Raw genomic sequence first — 25,072 nt, 5'->3', positions numbered from 1 at the left:
TGGATTCTTATCTCTTTCAAAGTATTTCTTGATAAGCTTTCTTGTTTAAAGGTGGGGTTTTTTCATGTTTTCAGTTTACATATGAAGAAAGTGAGCAAACATTTAGGTTTGGCAATAGTTTATATATGAGGATCCAACAGTGGCTGTCTTTTTCCACCTTTATCTCTTAGAACTTGCGCATTATAGAGCCCAACTTATTTCAAATATTGTAACAGTGTTTTGTTTCTTTCTTTTTCTGCTTGCAGGCATTTCTGTTGCCAATATGTGAAGCAGCTGCCATGAGGAAGGTGGTAAAGGTGTATCAAGAATGGATTCAACAAGAAGACAAACCTTTATTTATGAAAGAACCTGAAGAAATAATGCCGTGCACAGCTGGAGATTGTGATGAAAATGTTGACCATAATTCTTCAGAGAAAGGAAAAGAAAGAGAAGAGGTAAAATATTATTAGTTAATATTTGTGCTTTAATCTGCCAGTAGAAAGAGATGTGTCTTTCTTGATAGTTTACTTGTGGTTTTCTTTGGTAAGAGCCTTTATTGGGGAAAAACAATGGTAAAATACTGTATGGGTGAGCTAATTTTATCCATTATCTGTAGCTTTGTAATGTGCTTAGTTCAATTTAAAATTTCATATAATTTTATGAACTGTTTTCAAGATGTGGATTATACAGCATGCCAACTATCAACTGTATAAAAATTATATACAAATAAAAGGGTGATAAAAATAGCAGTTACTTCATTCAGGTACTTTACAATAATTGCTGCAAGCCTCATGAAATATTGTTTTGTCTCAGGTGCATTTTCCTGGTGTTGTTTATTTTTTAGAACCTATTTTTCCTTTAATATGAAGCCAAAATACTTGTCTAAAACTGTGGAATTTTAAGAAAAAATATTTTTCAGGAAAAAGGGGTGAACTCCAGTCATGGAGTTAGAAATTCAAACTGGACAAGAAATGGCTGTTATGAAGATGCTTTGCATAAAACATCTGAAATTGACACTGAAGAGCAAAATGTACGAGCTGGAGTGCAGTCAGTATTGCAGGTATGAAACAGACTTGGTATTTAATTTTATCTAAATTATCTATCTGAAAATACCTAAAATTCTTGTTGTCAGCACATAAAGAGTGGAATGTAGTGCAATACTTCTGCCAGAGAATCCCATGCATCTCTAAAGCATCTCTAAATTTTAAAATTATTTTATATGCAACAAGTATGGTGATAAAGGTTAGACAAATGACTCTGGTTCACTACATCTTCATTGACTTGAAGTAGGACAATGTATAGACTAGTGCTGGGTAACACAATTAAAAAAAACAACTAATTTTGCATCAGAACATGCATTCCCCTCTGCATTATATTAGAGAAAGATAATCCTCATGGTACTGCAACATCTTCAAATAAATATAATTAAGCTTTTATGAGAATGTTTAGAGGCTTTTTGCTTTGACACTGTTGGTCACATAAGCCAAAATATCCAATTCTGTAGTTTTTCTAGTCTTATTAATAAGGTGTACAGGGATATTTTTTCATCTTTTTCTGAATTTACAGCATGTTTGAAAAGTTGGATGAGGCACCATAACTCTCTGGTGATAATTTTAAGGAAAGCTAGAGTTGCAGTTGTACCCTAACAGAAGTTTTTTAACAGCTTCTAGGCAGTTTGACAGGGTAGAAATCATGTTAATTTCAAATGTTTAGCAAAATGTTTCACTGAAGGTGAGGCTATGAAAAATTGGGAGGGTATAATTTGAGGGTCTTTGGAATGCTCTTACGGTTATAAAGTGTGTGCATTTTATGTATATGTGTGGGCACATACATTCATATTGGTGGGTATATGACACTGGCCTCCATAATATTCCTATATCCAGCAGAAAATTGATTCTGAACAAAATAAAATAATGTGCATTTGCCACTTCACTGTGTTCAATGCTACTGTGGGTGACCATGCTAAGTAAAACTAATTTTTACTACAGCTTGAATAATTTTATGAATGGAGTTTTCTTTTGTGCTCTACACTGTTATACATATAAGGAAACTTTGTAATTGAAATCACTTTTAAATTCAAATACATTAATTTAATCTTCATAATCTTTGTTTTCAACAGCTTTTTAGAATAGGAACTATTACTGAGAAAAGAAATACGAAGTATCTGTATCTGTTTGCAATATACTACTAAGGCTTACACATCTGACAATGTCTTGAAGATTATTAGCATTGCAGTTTTTTAGACAAAGGTTCATTTGGCTACCAAATGTCTTTTTTTTTTTTAGCCTGAAACAGAGTCAAGACATCATTCTAACCCAGTACCATGTCTCAATTTGAGAGATTTCCTGACCTGGAACCACGTTTGATTTTCCCTGTGAATCAATAATCCAAGACTTCTGTCTTGAGTTTTTTTTCCCATTTAATGCTTGTATAGACTTATTTCTAGGCATTTAGTGTAGGTTAGGTTCATTAGCTGAGGCCAGTGAATGTAAAAGTGCATACTAATAGTTTTTCATTATTAAACATCCAAAGCTTTCGGTAGAGGGAAGTTATGACTTAAGTACCAATGACTTCCTCTACATGTAAAAAAATAATTGAAAATCTAGGTCTGAGATTCAAGTGCTTTCTAAACTTACATAAAAATATAGTAACACTTCAGTAACTGCTTCTGTAGCTCCTACAGTGTCCTTGCCTACTTTTTTTCACAATTTTCATTCTGAAGGCCCTAATTTACTGCCCCCTGAAGTCAGTCACTTTCGGGAACGGGTCCAGTTTCCCACTTCTGGTAAGCCTTACTGATCCCAGTGGGATGAATGCTTTAGTTTCCCAGAACATAATACAGGCTGTGTCATGCTGAAGCACACACAGTGTACCAGGACTATTTCAAACAATTTACCATATATTGTACTAGTCAGTTCCTAGCTTAGAGGTGGAACTTTTGTGCCGTGGACTTCTTACTGGGACATTTTTGTCCATCATATTAAACTAATCATATTGAGTGGTTTAGTAGTTTGTTGTATCATCTGTCTATGAGAACAAAAATATACAAATAAGTTTTGTAGAAAAAATGGGGAAAAGATCATTGTTGCGTAATCATTACTTCAAACTGACATATTTAAACATGCACTTCTGTGTGGATATGCAACCTTTTCTTATAAAGATTTTCTGTTATAGATTCTTTCTTCCTGGTTCTACCAACTGAATTGCTGAAAACATCAAAGTGTTTCAGGATCGCAACATCCTCTCTTTTCTGCTTACAGGTTTTTATAATAAATTCTTCAAATATATTTTTTCTGGAACCTGCAAATGAATTTAAAGCTCTGCTGGATGAACACACTGATATGTGCAAACGCGTTCTCAATATCTACCGCCACATGGTAGTCCAAGTGACTATGGACAAGAAGACGTGGTAAAATGCTAATGCTTTTTTCTTAGATTATTAGTTCACAACACAAATGTGAAAATTTACTTGGTAGTTAATGCTGTAGAGTGGTATTGGTTATATGAACCAGTTCTTCTAAATCAGTAAATATACAAACTTGAGCACTGCAGCTTAGCACAGAGGAAGTTATTTGCTTTCTTAAAGCTTCTAGTAAGCTTCTAGGTAATTTGTGGCAGCTTAAACCTCAGTGCAAAAAGGACTAAGCTGGGATATACAGACTTTTATTAGGGAGCTACTGATGATTTTTTGCAGGGCATTTTGCTCATGGATCAAAGCGGTAAAGTATTGAAACATATGAAGTTTCACAGCCTTATTTAAAAATAAACACAAAAGCCCCAGACAGGCATGGATAATTATTACAATCAGATGTGTGTTGTTCTTGACCTGTAATTTTATACAGGAGGCTGTGTAACTGTGTTGTGCCTTTCCAGTTCTTGCGGTGCCTAGCAGGTACAAGTGACCCTGCTTTAAAGGAATTTCTATTTCCTACTCCTTTAAATAGTAGTCTCTAATCAGGTACTATATTGCCACCATTCTCCATTACAAGGAAGAAGTAGCAAGGGGATTTCAAATGTCCAATTTATTCAATTTTAACTTGACTTGCGTTCAATCTGTCCTGAACTCTGTGTAAGTAAAGCTAGTGCTATGTGTCATGTAAACCTTGTGTCCTCTTCTGAGGAGCGAATTTAGCTGGCCACTGGAAAATTTGGGAGTGATAATAGTAAACAGATTCTACTAGATTGGTATTTTCTTTCCCAGTTTCACATCAATGTAAAGAAGTGACTCTAGATCACAGTGGCAAAGATTGTGCCGCACAAAATAATTGGTGAAGTATGTTAATGATAATGTAAGATTACCAGAACCTGTAATTCATGGAAAAAGAAGAAGCTCAGATTGGAAATACAGTTAAAACTTTGCCTCTAATTTCAGGCCATTGAAGATGATAGTTGTTGAATTACTTGGAAGAAAATATTACAGGGCAACAGGGATTCCTCACTCTTAAGTGTGAAAAAGATTGGAATAATTTCTTTTGCTATAACCAAGTTAGGCTCCTTGTAATCATTAATACACTTCTGGAATGTGTTTGAGCAAATAAGGCTTGATTATTACCTTTAAAAATACATTGGTATATACAGAGGTATAACAAAATGGTAACTCTTAGTTTTATATTGTTTTGCAGGGAGCAGATGCTACTTGTGCTGCTCAGGGTAACTGAATCTGTGCTGAAAATACCACCCCAAACTTTCTTGCAGTATCAGGGAAGAAAAAACTCCACTTTAGCTGGAAGACTTGCAGGACCTCTTTTCCAGGCAAGTAAACATCAATTCACTTTAATTAATTCAGCCTAATTTTCCTTAATAGATTTGATACAGCAACCACTGTTTGTAATCTTATATCACTGGTATGTTACCCAGATAATGTGAATGGTGTGGGTCAAAGAACTGGTTGCATTTGTTACTTTCAGTCTTATATTTTAATGACACTGTGACAACAGTATTTCAGGTACTGTAAAACTCAAGAATTGTTGAGTTGGAATAATTGGCAAAGATACCTGGCAGTGTGTGCAGTTTTAACCTGCTGCCATAGCAAAATTAGCTCAAGTCAGCATGAAATCTTCTATGTTATCCATGCCTAACTGATGGATTTTTTTATTTCTTAGAGAATTCTGTAATTACTTACAGAAAGCTGTAGCAAATCCTTTCAAAGCTGATTAGTGCAAAGTGCTATTGTGGTGAGTTCTCAGTGACTAGGATCTCTAGAGTCTCCAGTTACTTTAGCAGAACAAAGAAGAATACATAAGATAATGGGTCAAACCAGTTGTTCCTGTATCTTAGTCAGAGCCCTATGTTAACACTTGATAATTCATTAAAAATCTGTATGTATTGGTAAGGATGAGAATGTCAGCACTGCACAGAAGTTTCTGTGGCAGTTTGAAGTTTTCTTTGAAAAAGTAACATTTGAATGTTGTCAGCTTATGCTCACAATCCAACTTTTCTCTGTTCTTTTAGACTCTTATAGTAGCTTGGATCAAAGCAAATCTAAATGTGTACATTTCTCGAGAACTTTGGGATGACTTGCTGTCTGTAATGTCATCACTGACATACTGGGAAGAGCTGGCCACTGAGTGGTCACTGACAATGGAGACACTTACTAAAGTATTAGCTAGAAACTTGTATAGCCTGGACCTCAGTGACCTGCCACTGGATAAATTAAGTGAGCAGAAGCAGAAAAAACACAAAGGCAAAGGTAAGACAACACTGTCGGGACATCATTTGAATTTGAGCTGGTGTTGGGCACAAGATAATTTTGATATCTTTTTTTTTTTTTTTTTGTATGCCTAATTAGACATCTCTGTCACCTGAAATAACACAGTTTCTGTAAGGTAAATCTGTTTTTTAGGACTGCCACAACATGATTATGTTATTTCTGCAAATAGGCACATATGGAATGTAGTTCCTTAAAGTGTGTTGAACTTCAGCTAAAATGTTACACCATAGTGGGTTATGTCTTTCCCCTTTATGAAAGAAATTAACTAATTGAGTCCCAGTCATAGTTTCTTGAAAATAACAAACACTACTCAGCTGGTGAAAACTAAGCCATTGCAAGCACAATTGGAATATTGGTCCTGAAATGTTTAAAGATGAAATGTAAGGTGAATATAGCTTTGTTTGGTACTAACTGATCACTAGTTAACCCGTCATGAAGATGGGTTTGGTTATGCTGAGACCTTGTGGACTACATAAGAGAAAGTATAGTTTAACAATCCATGTGTGGTACCTGTTTTTAAACCGATTCCTAAAAAATGCATAAAATACTCTGTAAGATGTAATATGGGTAGAGGAGGTGGCTGCTGACAATGGCACAGTACTGGAATTGGTAAGGGACAGGATGTTTGTCCTCCTGGATAGAGGTCTGCATTGAAAGTTTCAAAACCTGCATGCTTTTCTCAGTTTGGAGACAGACCTTCTGCTTCGTTTCCACTTTTGTAAAACATGGGTAATGATAAAGTTCTCCTTTAAAGGTGCATTGTAATCTAATAGTGAGAAGCAGGATTATATTTAGGGTGTGTAACAAAGATGTAAAAACATGTTATTTTTAGGCTACTTTTTATCTCTTCAGTCAAACCTGAGGGAACGTGCTTCCTATTACTATCTTAGGCTTTGTCAGTGAGAAGCAACCTATGTGGATTCTCTCTCTTAAAGAGGATGTTACTATAGGCTTTTTTTTGCTAAAAATATTTCACATTCTTCTGTGCCTCGTCCTAAGCAGAGTCATTATTCAGCATTTTGTTTTGTTTTCTGCTGTGTGATAACTGGGCAGAAATACATCTCTCTGTTGAGAGGTTGTTCCAGACCATGCATTTTTTGTTTTCCTATACTACACAGCTTTCTTCTCTTTCTTAGTAAAAAACACAGGTAAAACAAACAAAAAACAAACACTAAGAAAACAAACAAACAAAAACCAAAACAAAACCTAACCTCTCAAAATGAAAACAAACAAACAAAAACTAACAGCAAAAAAGAGCGGTCTAGTATAAGATAAAATGTGTACAGTTATTTGAATATATACTTTTAAAAGCATTTTGAATCATCTGAGCAACATGAGGAAAGTTTATGTTAACCTTCTGTGACAAAGTTTCAGAGAAAGCCTCCATTGCTAAATGTGAGTTGCAGAGTCAAGTCCAGCTTTAGAATTAATAGATATTATACAAATTATGACAAATTTCTTTGCCTCTGTTTCTTTGCTAATGATAATGATCATGTTGGACTAGGGCTCACTTTTTCCAAAGAGATGCCCCCTTAATGATTGTAATTGTGTCAGTTTGGATTATTAATGAGCTCAATCTGGATAAGGAAATATTGCAAATATTTGCAATGAAAATTGCAAATATTCTTTACTTCGCTTTTTTTTTACGTCTAGCTGTTTTTGATAGCCCCTCATATGAGCTTTATTTTCTTCAATATAAATGTAAAATCTGAATTTGTTCCATCTTAATATTACTGTAGGATTTTCTGTTAATTTCCAGTGTTCTTTGAGTCCATCATCCAATTTTTCTTTGCTTTTGCATTTTGTGTGAAATTATATTATCCTTATTTCATGTTCCTCAATGTTGTAAAATTATTTGGAAACCTGCCCCCTCAGTATTAATGTTTTTAAATGTATGGCTTTGTGTATCTTATCTAGTAGGAGCAGCAAAGGAAAAGTTACATGTATCACACTACAACCTGTGTAAGCCCAAAAGAAAATTACAGTAGTTTAATAGCACCAAAATTTCTGAAAAAGTTTGAGTATCCCTCAGAGTTAGTGCTGGCTGAGCTTTTGAATTCATGCTTGCTTTAGTAACTTAATTTATTCCATCCAGCTTTAAAATTTTTTGAAAGAACACATCTACAGTCATCTGGTGATAGCAGAACAGAAGTGAATAGATTTGCAATTTTACTTTTGCAGGAGTTGGGCATGAATTTCCAAAGTCTTCTGTTGATAAGTCCTTTTCTAGAGGCTGGAGCCGTGACCAGCCCGGACAGGCACCCATGAGACAGCGCAGTGCTACAACCACCGGCTCTCCGGGAACAGAAAAGGCCAGGAGCATAGTACGGCAGAAAACAGTTGGTAAGTGTCTGTAAGAGCTGATGAAAGTGACATTTGAGAAAGGCTAAGGAACTAATAACTGACTTCTGTAGCAATGTGGATGCTTCTTTCCACAAAGGTGTTCTATCTGTAATGATCTGCACATTAGTTAAAGCATAAATTACGCAGCTTTATGTGTTTTGAGGGTAGCTGAATAGATTGTGTTCACTAGAATTACAGTTATTGCAAATGAAAGTAATGCAGTTGCTATATTAATTATTGATGAATTTGATCACATGCTTAGCTGGGTTGGAAAATAGTGCTATATAAAGGAGAAAAAAGCTGGAGTGGTTTGAGCATTTTTATACACTGCTCAAGATGGGTTAAGTATTTTCAAACCGTGAAAAGGAAAGTGGGGAAAAATATTCACAAGTCTACATAGTTTATTAAATGTGCTGTCTTTTGCTATACCCTGAATATTGCAGTAATGAAAGATCGACAAATGTGTGCAATTCTCCATTTCTGAAGTCACCTATTTCTGAATTTTATCACTTGCAGATACTCTGCTGAGTTATAAATGAGTTATACTGAACGATGCTTTAGGTGAACTCCTCAAAAGAAGACTTACTGTGTTCATATGATTTTCTTAGACTATGTTAACAGGAACTCGACTACAAATTTCTTTACTCTGTTGTTTCATCTTGATGATCTCAGTGCTATTGCTTATGTGAAGGAATGTTTAGCTGGGTCTAATTTCTGTATTTAAAGAAGAACCTTTTAAGGAATATCTCTTACTTTTTTGCTATCTTTATAGTAGTAGTGGCTTTGGTCATTCTGTGTTGTTGCTTCACTGATACTTCTTGGAAGTAGGTACATTCTGACACAATTTAAAATATTTGGGATGCATATCAGCAGTTGAATATATAATTGTGCTAGCTTTTCAGAAATTAACATTTTCTTTCTTTTTCCAAAAATATATGAATTTAAAATCTTTAAATCACAGAGGTTATTTAGACAAAGTTTCTATTTGACTATTTCTCAAAATTCTCCATTTAATTTTTTTTTCTCTCCCAAGGCTCTTATATGGTAGAATTAATTGTGCTGTAAGGCATACAGAAATGAGAGAAAATGAAGTCCCTATTCCAAAATTTCCTGTCGTTTTTGCACATTCAAATGCTACACAGCTTTTCCTGTATCTCATGCTGACAGCACCTAGTTTTCCTCATGGATCACAGATACTTAAAATGTAATTTTTGCTTCTCTGTTGTCTGTGATTAAGTGTAATGGTGGTTTTGTTTTAAATCTTAATTGTCTTAACAAGATAAAGCTCATGTTAAAATTTCTCCTTCAAAAATTGTTAATATTTCAGATATTCTGTCAGAAGGTTATGTTGTTTGGTCCATTTATTAATGCTTTTGTTTTGCCACAATTTGAAAGATGGCTATTTATATGATGTTAGCCTTGAAATGACTGGAATTCATCCTAATCAAGCTATATATTGACCTGGTTAGTAGCAAAGTAATCTGATTTTAGTTTCACTGCACTTTAGCTTCCATGGTTTTGTTCCTTTCCTCCAATTATCTTACATATTTGATATTAATAAGCCAAGTTTGCATTACTGCAAGCAGTTAAAATTTCAGCTCTATTCATGTTGCAGAATACCAACTGTGGTCAAGCATCCCAGCATTGCTAGAATGATTTTAAAAGAAAATAAATCCAAAAAGAGTTGCCGGAACCAGAATCCCAAACTTCTCAGTTTTTTTAGATGTTAATGAGGAAAATGTTACTAGATGTTACATATGTATTAACTGCCTGAAAATAGTTGTGTGTTACTGCCTCTCTGGTCTGCAAAGAGAGCTGTTCAGCTGCTTCTTAATCTGTGCCATAAATTCAGGGTCAAATAATAAAAAAATAATCACAATTAGTAAAATCTAGAACACTTTGCTGGTCAGATCTTCTCCTTCAGTTTATCATTAGGTTTGCAGACTAAGTCTGGAATTGAGTCAGACCTTAAATATGTTGCATGATATGTGATTTGTATTACATTCCCTTTGATTTTGAGTAATATATACTCTGAATATCTGAATAAGGGGGATGTGCATGTTGAATATGTTATGGTAAGAAAAAGCTGTAGTTTCTTTTTCATTCTGTTTTATGTTGTACACATTTTTGTGTACACCTTTGCACCTCTATTTTTTCAGCCATCATCATGCCAGCACACATTTATTGCTGCACTAAATATGTGTGTGTGCGTGTTACTCAAGTAAAAATCAAAGCTGTTTTGATATGCAGTGTGTACATTTTTAGCTTGAGCTTATTTAAAATAATTTTTGTAAAGGGACTTTAAGCATAGTATGCATATGGGTTGAAAAATCTGTAAGGTTAGATACAAGAATTTTGGCTTAGGCAGCAGGTTCTGGTCCTATAAAAATATCATGTCAGAAAGAATTTACTTACCTGTTGTTCTACTTTTGTATAGACAGTAGTGGAATGCTATAAACTATAAAATGTCTACATGTTCTGATATTGTCTGCCTCCACCTAACTATTTAATTGAATGTTATATGGTGGGAAAAAAATCCAGTCAAATTAAAAGGAACACTTCATGTTAAGATTTGTAATCAACACAGTATCCAATATCAAAACCTTTATTTATTTAGAATAATTTAGCCTGGAAAAGATCCTTAATATTTACTGTGTGGTTTTTATTTTTTGTCTTGCCTACATTCATTGTAAGATTCACAGTGATGAACGTAATGCGTCTAGCTATAACTATATCCTGAATTTTATTACTGTATCTCTTAATCAAACTGATACTAAAGCCTTACATGTAATTGCCTTTTTAAAAAAAAGTTTCTGTCGTACAAAGTTTACTAGAGTATTGCTTCAGTCGTAAAAGGTCTGTCTTTCTGAATTGTTTTTTCAAACTGAATTTAAGACTCCACTTAAGTTGTGCTGCATTTGTCAAATGTATTTTCTGCTCAATGTGACCTACCCAGGTTATCTGCATGTTGTTATTAGCAACAATTCTTTAACCTGGTTTTGAAGTGTGATGTGCTCGACTTTCACTGCACTCCATTCACGTACATTTGATTCCCATGCAGATCAGGAGCACTACTATCCTAAGTCTATATTCCCTGTTGTTTTGAAAATATAGAGAGAAAAAATTAAGTATTGCAGTGGCAATATTTATGCTAGATACTCTGAATTTTCCTTAAAGAATTTTATCAGCAATAATTTTTAAACAAGTTAACATTTTTACAGCAGTATGAAATGAAACTACTTGAAGCATAGGATATTACTTTTTTTAAGAACTTCCAGAGTACTTTGAGGTTGAATGCAGTATTAGTTCTTGCTGTGTCTCACTCTGACAGAGAAAAGCAGATGTCAAAGATTCATTTAAATCTCTTAGAAAAGCTGCAGATATAGCCGTGATTGTAATACTACAATTCTTATGTACATTTTATATTCTGTAGGACTGTTTGCAGGATGTTAGATATGAAAGGTGAATAAACATTAGTTTGGCAAGATTTATCCAGTATCAATTAAAAGCCAGACCCCATGGAAAAAAAATGTAATGCTTTTCATTGTTAAAACATTTCACTTCAGTAATTTAATTTTTAATGTGGAACTATAACAAGCTTTATTGCAAATTTCTCCACACAGAACTGATCATTTTCTCCTTATGATTTTGAATCTCTTTTGGAGAAGATGAATTCAAGACTATGGGTATATGTGTGTTACAGAGATGCATTTTCAGGATAAAATCAAAGAAAACTAGAAAAATACAAATGTAGTACAAGTTACTTTTCCTGTTAAAAAAAAATCAAATTCAGAGTGCTTGTGGAGTAACTTTAACTTTGATTTTTCAACCCCTGATGCAGTGGGAAAATGTGTTAATTAGCTTCTTGATTTCAAATGCAAAATCTCTGTAATCATCATAATAAAGGCATTGTTGCTGCTTTACATAAAAGTTGAAAACTCAGAATGTCTTATGTGTCCACTGATTTTTTTCTTTCTTACAGCTCTGCCAATATCTGCCGTGCTGAAATGTTTTAATTTTTGAACTTTCTTCCTTTTTATCTTTGTTTTCTCTGTTGCTGCTTTTTCTGTGACACAAGCCTTTCATTATAGTCACTCTTCTTTTTTCCTTCCCCACTTCTTTCTTTTCCTTTTTAAAGCCATGAGAAGCCGATCCATTGGTGAATGTGCTCTGCCATCGGCCTATATACGCAGTGCTAAAAGTGCTCCTGTTCTGATCCATACTTCCAAACCCTTCTTGCCTGATATTGTTCTCACTCCCCTTTCTGATGAGCTTTCAGGTAGTGCCACCTCTGCTAATTTCTGCACCCCCTTTTTCACTTTTTTAAACCTTCTGCTTTCAAATTCTGCTAAACCATTAAATTTTTCAAAGTAAAAATACTTTGGGGATGGTGGGAGAGGGGAAGAGATTAAGAATTAATATCTTGAGTTTTGTAAGATACCATGCTATTTTACAATTCATTCTGGAACTGTTAGAAGTTAGTGCTGTGCCAATGTTTACTATCATAAAAGAGAAAATTTGGGAAATCTTTCCACTTTTCCAATTTATTGGTAAGCAGTAATACAATATCTGTCTACCAGAGAGTACAACAAATCTAAAATTTTTATTTTGGATGAGTGAGGGAGGGAAAGGAAGAAATTTTACTTTAATTTGCCATTTACATCTTTCTGTGTAAATTTTTTTAATTTAGTGTCATAGATGTTGTGTGAACAACCATGATGATACACTTTAGCTCCCATGAAAAAATAATATGGTATCATATAATATCCTTTAGAGTGTGCCTGTTTTTCATTACTATATAAAACCATGAAAAAGAATCTGTAGTGTGGAATTCTCAAGTGTGATATTTTGGTGTTATTTTCCAAATGATCGATTTTCTAGGATTGTGGTTTTCCTCAACATTCTGTTTGGTCCAGCAGGGTGGTTGGCTACAAGTTGGACAGTAGCTTACTTTGGATACTTTTCTTTGAACAAATAGATTCAACAACTAGAATTAGCACAGGCTTTTTAAATACAAGTTTTCAGATAAAGTTCCAGATATTACATAGGGATAAATTTGTAATGTGTTACGGCTGACTATGCCTTTGTATCAATGAGTGGAAAAAAAATGAAAGCACAGTGGGAAGACTATATACAGTCAAAATGGCATACAAATATAAGGTCTTCATGACAATAATATTTTTATGAAAGATTTTTTTTTCTTTTCTGTCTCTCCTGCCTGTCTTTGTTACCCAAGAAGTACCAAGAACTCTATCTTCATAATTGTATTTTGTCATGTGTCACATGTCACAAAATTCTTGTTGTGAAACAGAAACTTGATGCCTTAGTATTCAGCCTGAAAACATTATTGAAAAATCAAGAAAGTTCAAAGAACCCACTCTAGAGAGACCAGACTTTCACAATGGACAATTACAAAGTATTTGAATACAATTCTTGACACCACAAACAAAATTTTAAAAAATACAAATTATATGTAATAAATAATAAAAGTATGAGCACAAAGAGTATCTCTTCTGAGATACAAGTGATTAAAACTTAGAGATTTTATAGGAATGATACATAAACAACCTATTAGAAAATGTGTCCTACCTAGCCATAGTGTTGTTGGAAATAGTCACTGCTTAATGAAGACCTTAAGAACACCCACAGAAGTGTTATGAGCTTTCACATGAACTATTATTTCATCACATAATTACTGATACTTAATTACCCTTTCTTAAACAAAGCAAAAGTGCTTTTGTAGTCAGTTTTATCATTGATGTTCCTGAAAAGTCCTGGCTTGCATATTACTTCTAATTTGTCCCAGACCTGATGCCTCTCTTGTTATTATCCTTTATGTTGATAGTCATCCAATCCAAAAACTGCATGACCAATGTAATTATAAAAGTAAAGTGATGTTACAGACTGTTGCCCTTCTAACATAGAAAAAGTCCTAAGCCCTTCCTGGTTTTGATGTCTTCTCAAACAAATGAATGTTGCAGCAGCTTCATGATGTGCCCAAGAATCTTGACCATTGCCAGAAAACTAAAAAGCTCTAGTGAAAAAAAGCAAGCTATTAGAGTGTTGATGGGGAAATAGCAGAGAAAGAGCAACACTGTCCACTGGATCAGAGTGCACTTTGCTCTTTTAATTTTCTGCATTTTTAATTGTGCTCTCTTTCTTCCCTTTTTATTTAAACATGAAGCTTTATCATTTTCTTGCCTTTTCTTCCTACATTAAATATATTATTTTCTGAAAGCCTTCTGTTTCCAGACATACAGCATGTAATTTGGGAAGGAATCAGATTGTTTTTATTGTGTATTCTAGGTAATGAATGATGTTTAGCTACTTGTGACAGCTGTTCATCTTATTATAGGATTATATGAATATCCCTGTTATCCAAAATTACTTTACAATCCAACATAACTTGAAGGAGAGGACATTTCAAATTATTCCAGAATAATAGGCTGCCTAATATTAAGTTTTTGGAAGTAGTTTTCAGCTTCTTTTTAGCTGTGAAACTCATAATTGAAAGGTGGACCCACTAAACACTGGTGAATCTGGGCAGGTAGTCTGATAGAAAGTGTTCATGACCAGACTTTTATCTTATGTACTGTATATTAATTTTCAAGAGTAAGGCAGAAAACCTGATTATCAGGTAAGGCAGAAAACCTGATTATAATTTGAAGATCAATCAGTAGGTTGATAAAATATATTGCAGAAGTTCAATATTGACATCAAGTCATCTAGCATTATAGAGGATTTTCCTAAGATTGTAATTCCTTCATGTAGTTTCAGTTATGCTGTATTTCCATGTGCAGAATATTTGCAATTTTTCAAGCAGTATCTGGAAAGTGGAAGTGATTTATGCTCTAAGGTGCTTAGTTAATAAAGTGATTTGGTTTAGTATATCTGTTGAAAATCTGCAATATTTCTAAAAAGAACTTTCCTTTAGCCTGTGTGAATCATGAGAAATCCAGTCTTACACATTTTCAAGATAACTAGGGAAATGACCATTCATTCTGTAACCCTTGGAGATTTTCACGTACCAGACCTGAAAAAAGTGTCAGTGAGATGAAGACAAGATTCCCAGAAGCAGTGAGCAAACTAAATAGTTGTGGGTAGGAGATTTTTCCTTATCTACTGGGACTAAAAGAGTCAAGTATTATTGTGAAAGGGAGATGCATATTATGCCTTTACAACCTTACTCCCAAATCATTAAGTAATGATTATGATGAAATAGAAAGAAATCATAATTGTAATGTCAGTGTGGCTGTAATTATTCTTTAATCCCAGAAACTCACAGAATGCCTGTGTTCTCTTTAAAAAAACCCCAACTATTGAAAGCTAAGAAGCAAAACATGGTTTTTTTTCTCCACTTCCCAAACAGTCTTTGCATGATGAAATACAAACCTGCTCCAGTGTTACACAGGGATCTTCTGTTAGCACTCATGACATCTTGTCAGAATGTGTCTCTCCATGAGTTTGTATTTTAGGATATCTGTCTCACACTTGATGCTGAAAAGCTGCCTTCTCTTTCTGCCTTCTAGCAGCAAAAGGAGAGGCAAGGCTGACTTAGGACAGTAGTGATTGCGTGAGACTGGCCAATGTACCAATTACAATCTTTTCCTTACTGTGCATATGAGGAATCAGGGCAGCGTTTCTCCTAAGGGTGCTCAGGGTCAGATACACAGAGTCAGCCTGCTGGCACACCATCTCCTTGGGAATTTTAGGTGTCCCAGTCTTACTGTACACCTGTGTGCAAGGGTGAGCCCTGGTTGTGAAGGAGCAGTTCATTTGGGTTTTTAAATGTTGTGGTTTCAGTGCTGGTATTGCAATAACATTTTTCATTTCCTTCGTTTCTTCCCATTCTACAAATAAGAAATCTCTATTGGTGCAAGCACATATTTCTTTGAAGATGTGTACTTGTATGTGCTTGTCATGAATATGTGAACACCTAAAATTAATTCTGGATCAACATTGAAATGAATCTAGCTGAATTTATTTCAATGTGTGGAGCTGCTTTGTGTGCATTGTGAGTTCTCTGTCCGATTATTTTTAGCATCCTAGAAGGTCATGATCACTGCATGCATGCACAGCATGGAATTTCTAGGCTGCTGCTTTAGACAAGGTTGAGTTTATAATAGATTTGAAAAAGGCATATTGAGGGCTCAAGATGAGATCACTGTATCACAGTTGCATGTATTAATCTCATATACATAATTGTGCATACTTTTGACTGAATCCTGTGGTCCCTTCTTTACAGCTGTAAGAAATAGCTTGAGACTACATTAGCATAACTTCTGTTAATCTCTGCCTAAGTCAATAGTTTGAAATAACAGCTCCAACTAGAGAGAGACATGATTCGTTTCAGAGGGTGTTAATTCATGTAGTTAGTAATAAGTTGAACAAGAACAATGATAGGAAACTCGTTGCTTATCAAAGCTGAAGAGAAAAGGAATAATAGATTGTGCTGTATTTGATAAGTTTTCAGTTAATGTTTATTTTCTGAGATAGCTTGGATGTCTATTCTCTTTTTCCAATACAGATCTCTCAATTTCCTGTCTAATAGCTTCTTTACAGTTCAGTAAACTTTGTATAAGGTCAAACTGTTACTCTCAAATTTTAACTTCTTTGAAAAATTGAGCATGGAAATAGCACTTTTTGTCTTATTGGAACACATGTTTAGTTATGTATAGACATATCTCATTCATCTGGTTTAAATGCTTTGTTATGAAGGAGAATATGAGAAAATGCAGCTATATCTCTAACATTCTCAGAAAACTGTAAGCAGCTCAAAACAGGTTTTAAAGGGACTTCAGATTACCAATATTCAATATTACTGAAATATATATAGAGAGATAAATTAACTAGTAACATTAAATGCTTAGTGATATTTTTATATAATATTTAGTAATAATAGAAATATTTTAAAATGTAATTACATACATAGTTACTTTATTTTAGCTGTAACACAGCAAAGTTAGGGGAGGGAAGGGGGCTTAAATTTTGTTCTGATATTAAGTAAATTCACCGTTGCAGTCCTGAAGTTAAATCATCTAGATAGAACAAGAAGGTAAGTCTGTTCATTGTGGCAAATAACTCTTGCTAGTGTTCATTTAAGCTATTTACTGTTATTCCTGAATTTTAAAGCATCTCTACAACTTTTTAAATACTAGGTATTAAAAAATAAATCTAGAGAAGAAAGGATTCCATCAAAGAGAAACCAACAGAAAATTGAGTAAACTGGTTTTACCTTGCTCTTTAAGTGCTTATCTCATAAAAGGACTGGAAGGGATAGCAGTTAGTTTACTCGTCTGTAAAGGATATTTAGTCTTGCCTACAGTGGTAATTTGATAGTATATAGTATTCCTGTAACATAGTAGGAAATCTGAGGAGATGCATGAAGGTTCATTTTTGTGGATGATGTGAAATGAGCTGAAGATACTTCTGTACAATTCCTAGGTGTTCCATGTTGGAACTGCAGGTTTCATTGTAGTTAACTGATTTTTACTGACACTAACATATTAAGAGTCTCAACAGAAACAAGGAATCACTAATTTAAATGGTAATAACAAATTCTGATCTTTTCATAAACAAAAGTGGGTTTGCTCTAATGTTTACTGTTGTGAGGCTGCAGGATGTTTTTTGGTATCAGAGTACATGATTCTGTAATACTCATAAATGTTACATTTCCCAGAGTGAAACTGGAAGAAGAGCAGGAGGTAAGCCTTCATTAGGTATTTAGTTTCATATTTTGAAGATGAGAGACAAAACATTCTTCTGGGGGAAAGGGGTATATCTTTAAATTATCTGTTATGTATAGTCATCTTTTTTGTATGGGGCCAGCTCTTCCTTGTCATTTAAAAGCTTTAGTTCTTAGATGTACACTGTCAAAATACTTATAATCTTGTTATAGTATTCTTTCAGAAATTGCAGTAATTAATATATATACATATATACATATTTTAATTAATTATTTGCCACTTTAACAGACAAATTTTCCAAAAAACATCCTTGTTATCTTTGGAATTGCCCATTTTTCTGAAGATGTAAATTCCACAAAGGGAGTACTGCTGTTAAGCTAATTTGTATTCCAATAACCATTTCCTGAACAAGCTAGCTGGAATAATATTGGTTGAATTATTGAACTTATTGGCACAGCTCTAGCTTTAACTGTATTTCCAAATGTTCCATGACCTCACTGTTTGTTCTCATGCATGTTAACATTTAAAACTGTGTTCTGATGGTCTAACTCATTTATATTACATCCTGTACTGGATATTATGTCCGTGTGTTTTTAACACTCTAGTATTGGAAAAAGGGTTTTTGTTGTACCTAAGAAAACAAGGTTCTGAATTTTTCTGGCTTTTTAAGTCACATCATTAGGATGTAGTGGTAAATATATATTGTCTCTATATGTAAATTTTCGTGCATGTTACATATACTTTTTTCCTACAGACATTGACGATGCTCAAATTCTTCCACGTCCACCTCGAGTCAGACATTTTTCTCAGAGTGAGGATGCTCCAAGTGAAGTTTTTGGTGCATTAAATGAAGAACAGCCACTGCCACGAAGCAGCAGCACCTCTGACATCCTGGAGCCATTCGCAGTTGAACGAGCCAAAGGTGCAGTTCCTGTCATTGACAGTTCATCCCATCATGCTCCAAGCTTACAGAATTCCACTGAGACCTCTTCAATGCATAGATCCACTGAAAGCCATATCACTGATACAAATAGCAGAGAGTCCTCCTTGGAAGTTGGGGATAGTATTTATGACCATCTTTGTCATTTAATAGGGCCGGTAGAATTTGCAAACACTGCCTTTGAACAAAGCCAGTATGTTGACCTTGAAGGTGAAGATGATCTCCTTTCCTCTCTGAGAGAATATCTTATTAAAGAAAAAGAAGAACTTTGCGGTAACTTTGAGATAGATAAATCTGAGGCTTCTGCTCATGAAGTTGATACATCAGTAAGTAGGAATGATAGATTTCCACTGGATGGATTAGAAAATAGAGATCAGACTGGTCAATGCACAACTAGCAAAACTGTTGCAGAAAGAGGCAATAACACAGAGCTGCAACTAGAACAAAACCCAAGTGGCTTTATAAGTAATATTGCACCTACTCAAGTAGACTTTTTTACAAGAAATCAAGCGCTCAATAAAGCCAGACAGTTAGATATTGATAAACAATATGAAAGCGCGTTTGATCATGGGTCAAGTAGTCCTAGCAGCAAAGAAGGGAAGAGATATCTGTACAGGCAAGCTGCCACTGAAACTGATGTAGATTTAGTGGTGGAAGCACCAGTAACTGAAAAGCATAAAAGTGTCCAGTTTAATGAGAAAGTGACCAACTCGCGTATTGTCCACGCAAAGAAAATTCTTACTAAAGCACAAGTTGATCCTCACATCACAGGCACAAGCAAACTGGCACCAGCTAAAAGAAGTATATCTGAAACTGTAACTCATAGGGCCAAAATCATGAAAATAACAACTAAAAAAAGAAACAGCGTTCATGTTACTTTTAGGCCATCTACAGAATCGGTCCAGTTTTACAATCCTCTTGAGAACAAAGAGGCTGCTTGGAAAGCAAGGCTTCGTAAACTTGGTGGCTTCAGTAGTAGCAGTAGTGGTAGCAGCAACAGCAGTACCAGTGCAAGCAGTAGCTCATCAGCTGCCACAGAGCTCGTTAGACCTGGAATATATAGGCATCTAGATGCAGTCAATACTGCTTCAGCTGGCAGCAAGCAAGTTAAGGAATCTACAGAAACTCAAGGAGCTGTGTTGCAGAAAGAAGGTCTTGCCGTTAGTCAGTTCCAATGTCGTAGTGCCTTTAGAGCACCAGGTCAGGAGTCGGCACAACAGCAGGGCTCCCTGGGTGGTGTTTATAAAACTGTTGTACATGCTCTTTCGAAGCCGAAGGCAAATGTTTCCCCACAGAGGCAGAACAGAATGCCAGCAGAGGCTCCACTGAGGGATCTGTACAGTCATGTAATGGGCTATTTTGGAAGGAAAGCTGCAGGTGAGCACTAACAGTGTGCAGAGCGCAAAAGGAGAAAGGCAGCACCAGTTTGGCTTAATGCAACTGAAGCAAGCTCTGATAAGCAATCAAAAGGCTTTGGGATGATCACTGCTTTCCCTGTTTTGTTATGCATGCGCCTATAGCCAGCTGATTTTTCTCCCAGCATAAGTTACATTTACATACTTTAAATTACTAATTTTTCTTTTCAAGATATTTAGTTGAACCTCTTTTCTGCTGAAGATCATCAGATCAGGGAAGAGGAAGAGACAGTAAATGACCTAATAAAGGATTAAGCCTTGAGACTTTTGAATTTTTATCTACATTGCAGAGCCTTCAAATTAAGCCTACTGAAGGATTGGCAATGCATATTTTATCAGAATGTGTTATTCCGCTCTGAGTGTATTTTTTTTTTTTGTCAGAAGGACCTGGCTCCCAAACAACTAGGTTGAACTAATTGTATTTCTGGTTCATTTAGTGTGTTTTCTTCTTCCTCCTCATTCTCTTCCTCCTTTTCCTCCTCCAAAACAAAACCAAAAAAGAGCCCCTCAAATTTACATTTGGAGGTCATTTTAGATAGGTTTTTTTAAATAGTCTGAAATAGCAATCTGCTATTACTGGAGTGATTTCATTACAACAGTTCTCTGAATCTAATCATAAGGTTTTGTTTGAGTCTGTTTCAAAACATGTCTTAGGCCTTCTTATATTCATTCATCCAAATGGCTGCAGTTAAATCTTGGCAACATCTTCCATTACTTTGTTTTTTTCTTGGAATCTTGGATGTTTGTGAAGGGCTTCTGATAGTCTTTCGCCTGCTAACTATGAGACCTCTGTGGACTGATCAAAAAAGAAGACTGCGACTCTAATATACATTGTCTTAGTTCACATAACTGTAAATGAACAACAAATTAACTTTCAGCAGTAATGCAGGTTTTCTTTTTTTCCCATTGTTATGCTGGCATGATTAACAGAGGATTCTGCAATGCATCCTGCATCAAGATGTTAATGCCACCTGAGGGCAGTCTCTGTAAGCACAGCACCTGAGAGCGGTACTGTCACGGGTCTCACAAAAATGATTTGCTGCTCTTCAGAAATTAGACTTCTGAAAAAGACATATTCAGGAAGCACCAATTGTAGACGTACCTGTTATTTTAAATCCAGCATTTAACAGAAACTCATTGTTAGAATAAAGTGCACTGTGGTCTTATGATAGATGACACTGAGGGAAAAATTTGTATAAAGAGAACATGAATAACTTGAAGATTTTAATGGCTAATATCATAAAGTCAGGTGTAACAGCCACAGCTAAATATAAACAGTATAGTTACATCAAAAAATATAACATGAATAAAGGAGTGAACTTCATTAATTGCTCATAAACATTGATCATCTAAAGTTAGAACTTTCATTCCATGTACTAGCATGTAATTTTATTATGTAACATTTTTTTTGCACTATTCATACTAACTGTATACAGTGCCACATTGCCATTTGTCATTAGTTTCTATTACAACCTAGTTTACTTTTTCCACTACATTGCTTTTCATTAGGAATGCAATGAAGAAGGACCCTGAAGAAATCACACAATTTTTTTAGAATTTCTTACTTACTTGTGATATGGAGGAAGAACATATGCTTTATCCTTAAAACAAGCATTAACAACTTTGAGTAGTGCTTACCTATAAGCTTCCTGCTCTTAAAGGTGGAATTGGAAATCAACTAACCCCTGCTTAGTGGGAAGAAGAAGCCATACTAATTCTGAGAGTAGAATCTGCTTTAAAAGAGGAACATTCTTAAAATGCATGTTTGGCAATTTTGATTTTTAAATTTCTGTTAACTAGCAGGTTTTTTCATTTGTTACATTTTGTTTTGAAAATGTCTTAATGTGCTGTTTCCTATAAATGGTTGTTCATTTGCTTTTAGCTAATAGAGAGGACATGAGTCAAAAGCTGCACCCTATTGATAGTGATATTGGCAGTAGCAATACAAATGTTCCTGACCTCATGGATGAATTTATAGCTGAGAGACTCCGCAGTGGTAATTCACTGGTAAGGCTTTAAACTTGCTGCACCTCAATACCTAAGTCTCCATATATGCATGAACTTGTCAATGACGTGATAAATCAGTTCACTACAATGTATTTCTGTGGCTCTTAGGAATCAGAATTAAGAATATTGCTTAATTATTCCTTGCCTTTAGCATAGATTCTAGCCATTTTATAGAATTTGTGTTTTCATATTTATTAAATCTTCATTGTGGAAGCAATGCAGAAGTTACTGTCAGATGAATAGTCTCATTGTATTAAACAGCCTTAATTGCACCTGCAAAGATGCCTGTCTGTACATAGATACTTTCAGAATACTAGTTTAAATGTACATTTGCAGTCCTCAGCATGGTATGTAATTGAGTAACATGCTGTAGTACAGCACTGTACTCTACAGGTATAGTCAATGCGACAGACTACAAAACAACTCAAATATATATTTTTTTTCCTTTTTAAATTTCACTTCCAAGTGTTGAATAATTTCTTGTAAATAGCGGTCTTCTAATAAAATCAACTTTCCATTTGCCTTCTTGCACTTTTCCAAAAGCATAATGTTGTTTGGAATGGCATTCATAATAAGAAGTTTGAATCAATTTAAAATTAAGAATTTCTGGTTACTGTTGAATACTTACAACTGATTTGAAGAGCTAAGTGATTATTAAGTAGCAACAAAAGGGAAAATACTAAAAAAAAGTTGCGAATTAAGAACAGAATGGGTAACAATTTAAAGATAGTGTTTCAAAATTATAGTGTTTCAAAATTGTTTAGTTCCTTCTGCTTTGAAGTTTTCAAGGTCATTTGAAGACATGCTTCTGTAAGACATACTCCTCTAGAAAATTGTCAGTAGAGAAGTTGGTGATAATAAGGGACAGAAGAAGATTCTTCAAAGTTATTAAAAATTGCTTATTTATCATCTTTTATAAATGGCAAAAAAGGATCTATAGAGTTTGTCCATATGTATACCTTTTTTTCTCTTTTGTATTGAACTCATGTTTATGAAACTAGATTGTTGGCACAAAGTATTCTTGTTAGTAAGTCTTGAGTTACACAACAAAATGCTAACTTGTAGTAAAGTTAGGTTAACTTAGTCTGAAAAAGGTTAACTTAGTCTGAAAATTAATAAACCAGAAATCATCACAACTGCTTCCAGAAGAGAGAAAGGGAGGGATTACTCTTTGTTTGGAGAATTGATAGATTACTCTTTGTTTGGAGAATTTTCCTCAGGTAGCAGAAAAGAGCTGAGATAAGTTTTAGTAAATACTGAAACTACCAAAACTACCACTAATTTTTTTCAGTTAGCACACAACAGACATGCCTCCTTAAAGCAGTACCAACTTGCTAAGATTAGTTTTAGATTGCTATATCTATTGAATGCTAAACCATATCATGAAAAGCTCTGAATTAACCTAAAAGTAGTAAAAGAATGCAGAACTAACTGGGCCTGATGTAAAAGGATCTTTAGCCTCATAATGCATACAAATTTCAAGGCATTTCATAAAATGCCATTTCTACTTTGATATCTCTTCCCTCTCAAGCAAACAGTACTGTCTGTGGAAAAAAATGCCTTAAAGAAAGACTTCAAATAGATCACCACTGTACTTGTAAATGAAAAAATCTGCATGTCTTACTTCTGTTATGTGTGTTCTTTTGTGTTCCAAACCAGTACTGAAGTGGTGTTTTAATCATAAGAAGACCAATGCATGAATTAGTAAATTAATTTGCTCCTTGTATAAATTAAGTTTTTTAATATAGTATGGTGGCCTATAGGCCATTAGGTCTGAAACCAAGGTTACCAAGTTTTCTTTAGTTATTTAGATGTAATATATTTTTTAATTATTTTTCTCTCTTATGTCTTACCTACCATGTGGCCCATGCTACTCTGAGTCCTAGCCTTTTACAATATGCGTCCAAAAATCCACTGTGCAGACAAAATTTGTGTTTATCAAATTCTGTGACTGCATGGGTTCTTCATTTGGGGGTTTGGAAAGTGTTGGTATTTAGAATGATTGCAATTTCTGGTTTAGGTACTTTAAAACTGTTTGTTACATTCTGATTTCATCAAATGTGGGATTGCTTTTTCCATTTTATGTAAATAAGCCATCCAAGATTGCAAGATAATTTATGTATCTTCAATGTTTAGAATGTGACAAGAAGAGGAAGCAGCCCTGGCAGCCTGGAAGTTCCTAAAGATCTTCCTGATATCTTGAACAAGCAGAACCAAATGCGTCCTGTGGATGACCCAGGCGTGCCTTCCGAGTGGACGTCGCCTGCGAGCGCGGGCAGCAGTGACCTCATCAGCTCCGACAGCCACTCGGACTCCTTCAGCGCCTTCCAGTATGACAGCCGCAAATTTGAAAGCAAGTACATTTTTCCACAAGGAATAGCATTTTTGGTTAATGTAGTGCAAATTTCCTTTGTTTCATCTGTTGTTTTTTTTTTTTTTTTTTCCCTCAGAAAAAGTTGTATGCCAGCAATTTTCTGTCGAGAGAGATTATTTTGATTTTCCATTGAAATCATTAGCAAGTTAATGGAACTAGGAAGGTTCTTACAAGAGGCTACTGTTTTTTTAGTATACCAAAACAAAAGAGCGCTGGAGTACTACTATGCAGTTGAGGAGAACATAATTGATTAGAAGTTAGAAAGAAATATTGTCATCTCTGTGGAGCGTATCTATCTGTTTTGCACAAAATATAAACATTAAAGCTTATTTATTTTGGAAATTATTTTAATTCTTTTGGAAGTGCTTAGGTAAAACTTGAAGAAAGGCTTCTGATATTTTTACCACGGTCTTGGTGTAGCTATAGATTAATCAAGATATTAAGTGTAATATCATGGTACAATTAGTGTGCTTTATTAAAATTAGCGTGCTTTGTTCAATAACATAAAGCTTTTCATTCAATTTTGTGTCTATTCCCACTCTTGTTTAACAAAAGGGGTCATTATGTCTGCTAGGAATTATGACAACGTGTGTTATATAAGATAAAAATAATATTTAC

General features: G+C 34.7%; 1 protein-coding gene across 8 annotated transcripts in view; it reads left to right on the top strand.

The window, feature by feature from the left end:
* Positions 1 to 25,072, top strand: part of RALGAPA1 (Ral GTPase activating protein catalytic subunit alpha 1) — a 132,502-nt gene that overhangs the window by 27,137 nt on the left and 80,293 nt on the right. For 4 of the 8 annotated variants that reach the window (XM_050975868.1, XM_050975865.1, XM_050975863.1 and 1 more), the window contains exons 11-19: positions 246 to 434; positions 899 to 1,039; positions 3,240 to 3,388; positions 4,602 to 4,731; positions 5,431 to 5,668; positions 7,871 to 8,032; positions 18,473 to 20,035; positions 21,956 to 22,080; positions 24,217 to 24,433. In XM_050975868.1, coding sequence (XP_050831825.1) covers positions 246 to 434; positions 899 to 1,039; positions 3,240 to 3,388; positions 4,602 to 4,731; positions 5,431 to 5,668; positions 7,871 to 8,032; positions 18,473 to 20,035; positions 21,956 to 22,080; positions 24,217 to 24,433 — 2,914 coding nt within the window. The remainder of the gene's footprint in view (positions 1 to 245; positions 435 to 898; positions 1,040 to 3,239; positions 3,389 to 4,601; positions 4,732 to 5,430; positions 5,669 to 7,870; positions 8,033 to 18,472; positions 20,036 to 21,955; positions 22,081 to 24,216; positions 24,434 to 25,072) is intronic. The other 4 variants (XM_030240527.2, XM_030240529.2, XM_050975867.1 and 1 more) reach the window with 2 other exon arrangements.

This window comes from Serinus canaria, chromosome 5 (assembly GCF_022539315.1).
Source record: "Serinus canaria isolate serCan28SL12 chromosome 5, serCan2020, whole genome shotgun sequence".
Taxonomy (NCBI): domain Eukaryota; kingdom Metazoa; phylum Chordata; class Aves; order Passeriformes; family Fringillidae; genus Serinus; species Serinus canaria.
The sequence above is the reverse complement of the archived record's forward strand: the minus strand, read 5'-3'. Positions and strand labels throughout refer to the sequence as shown.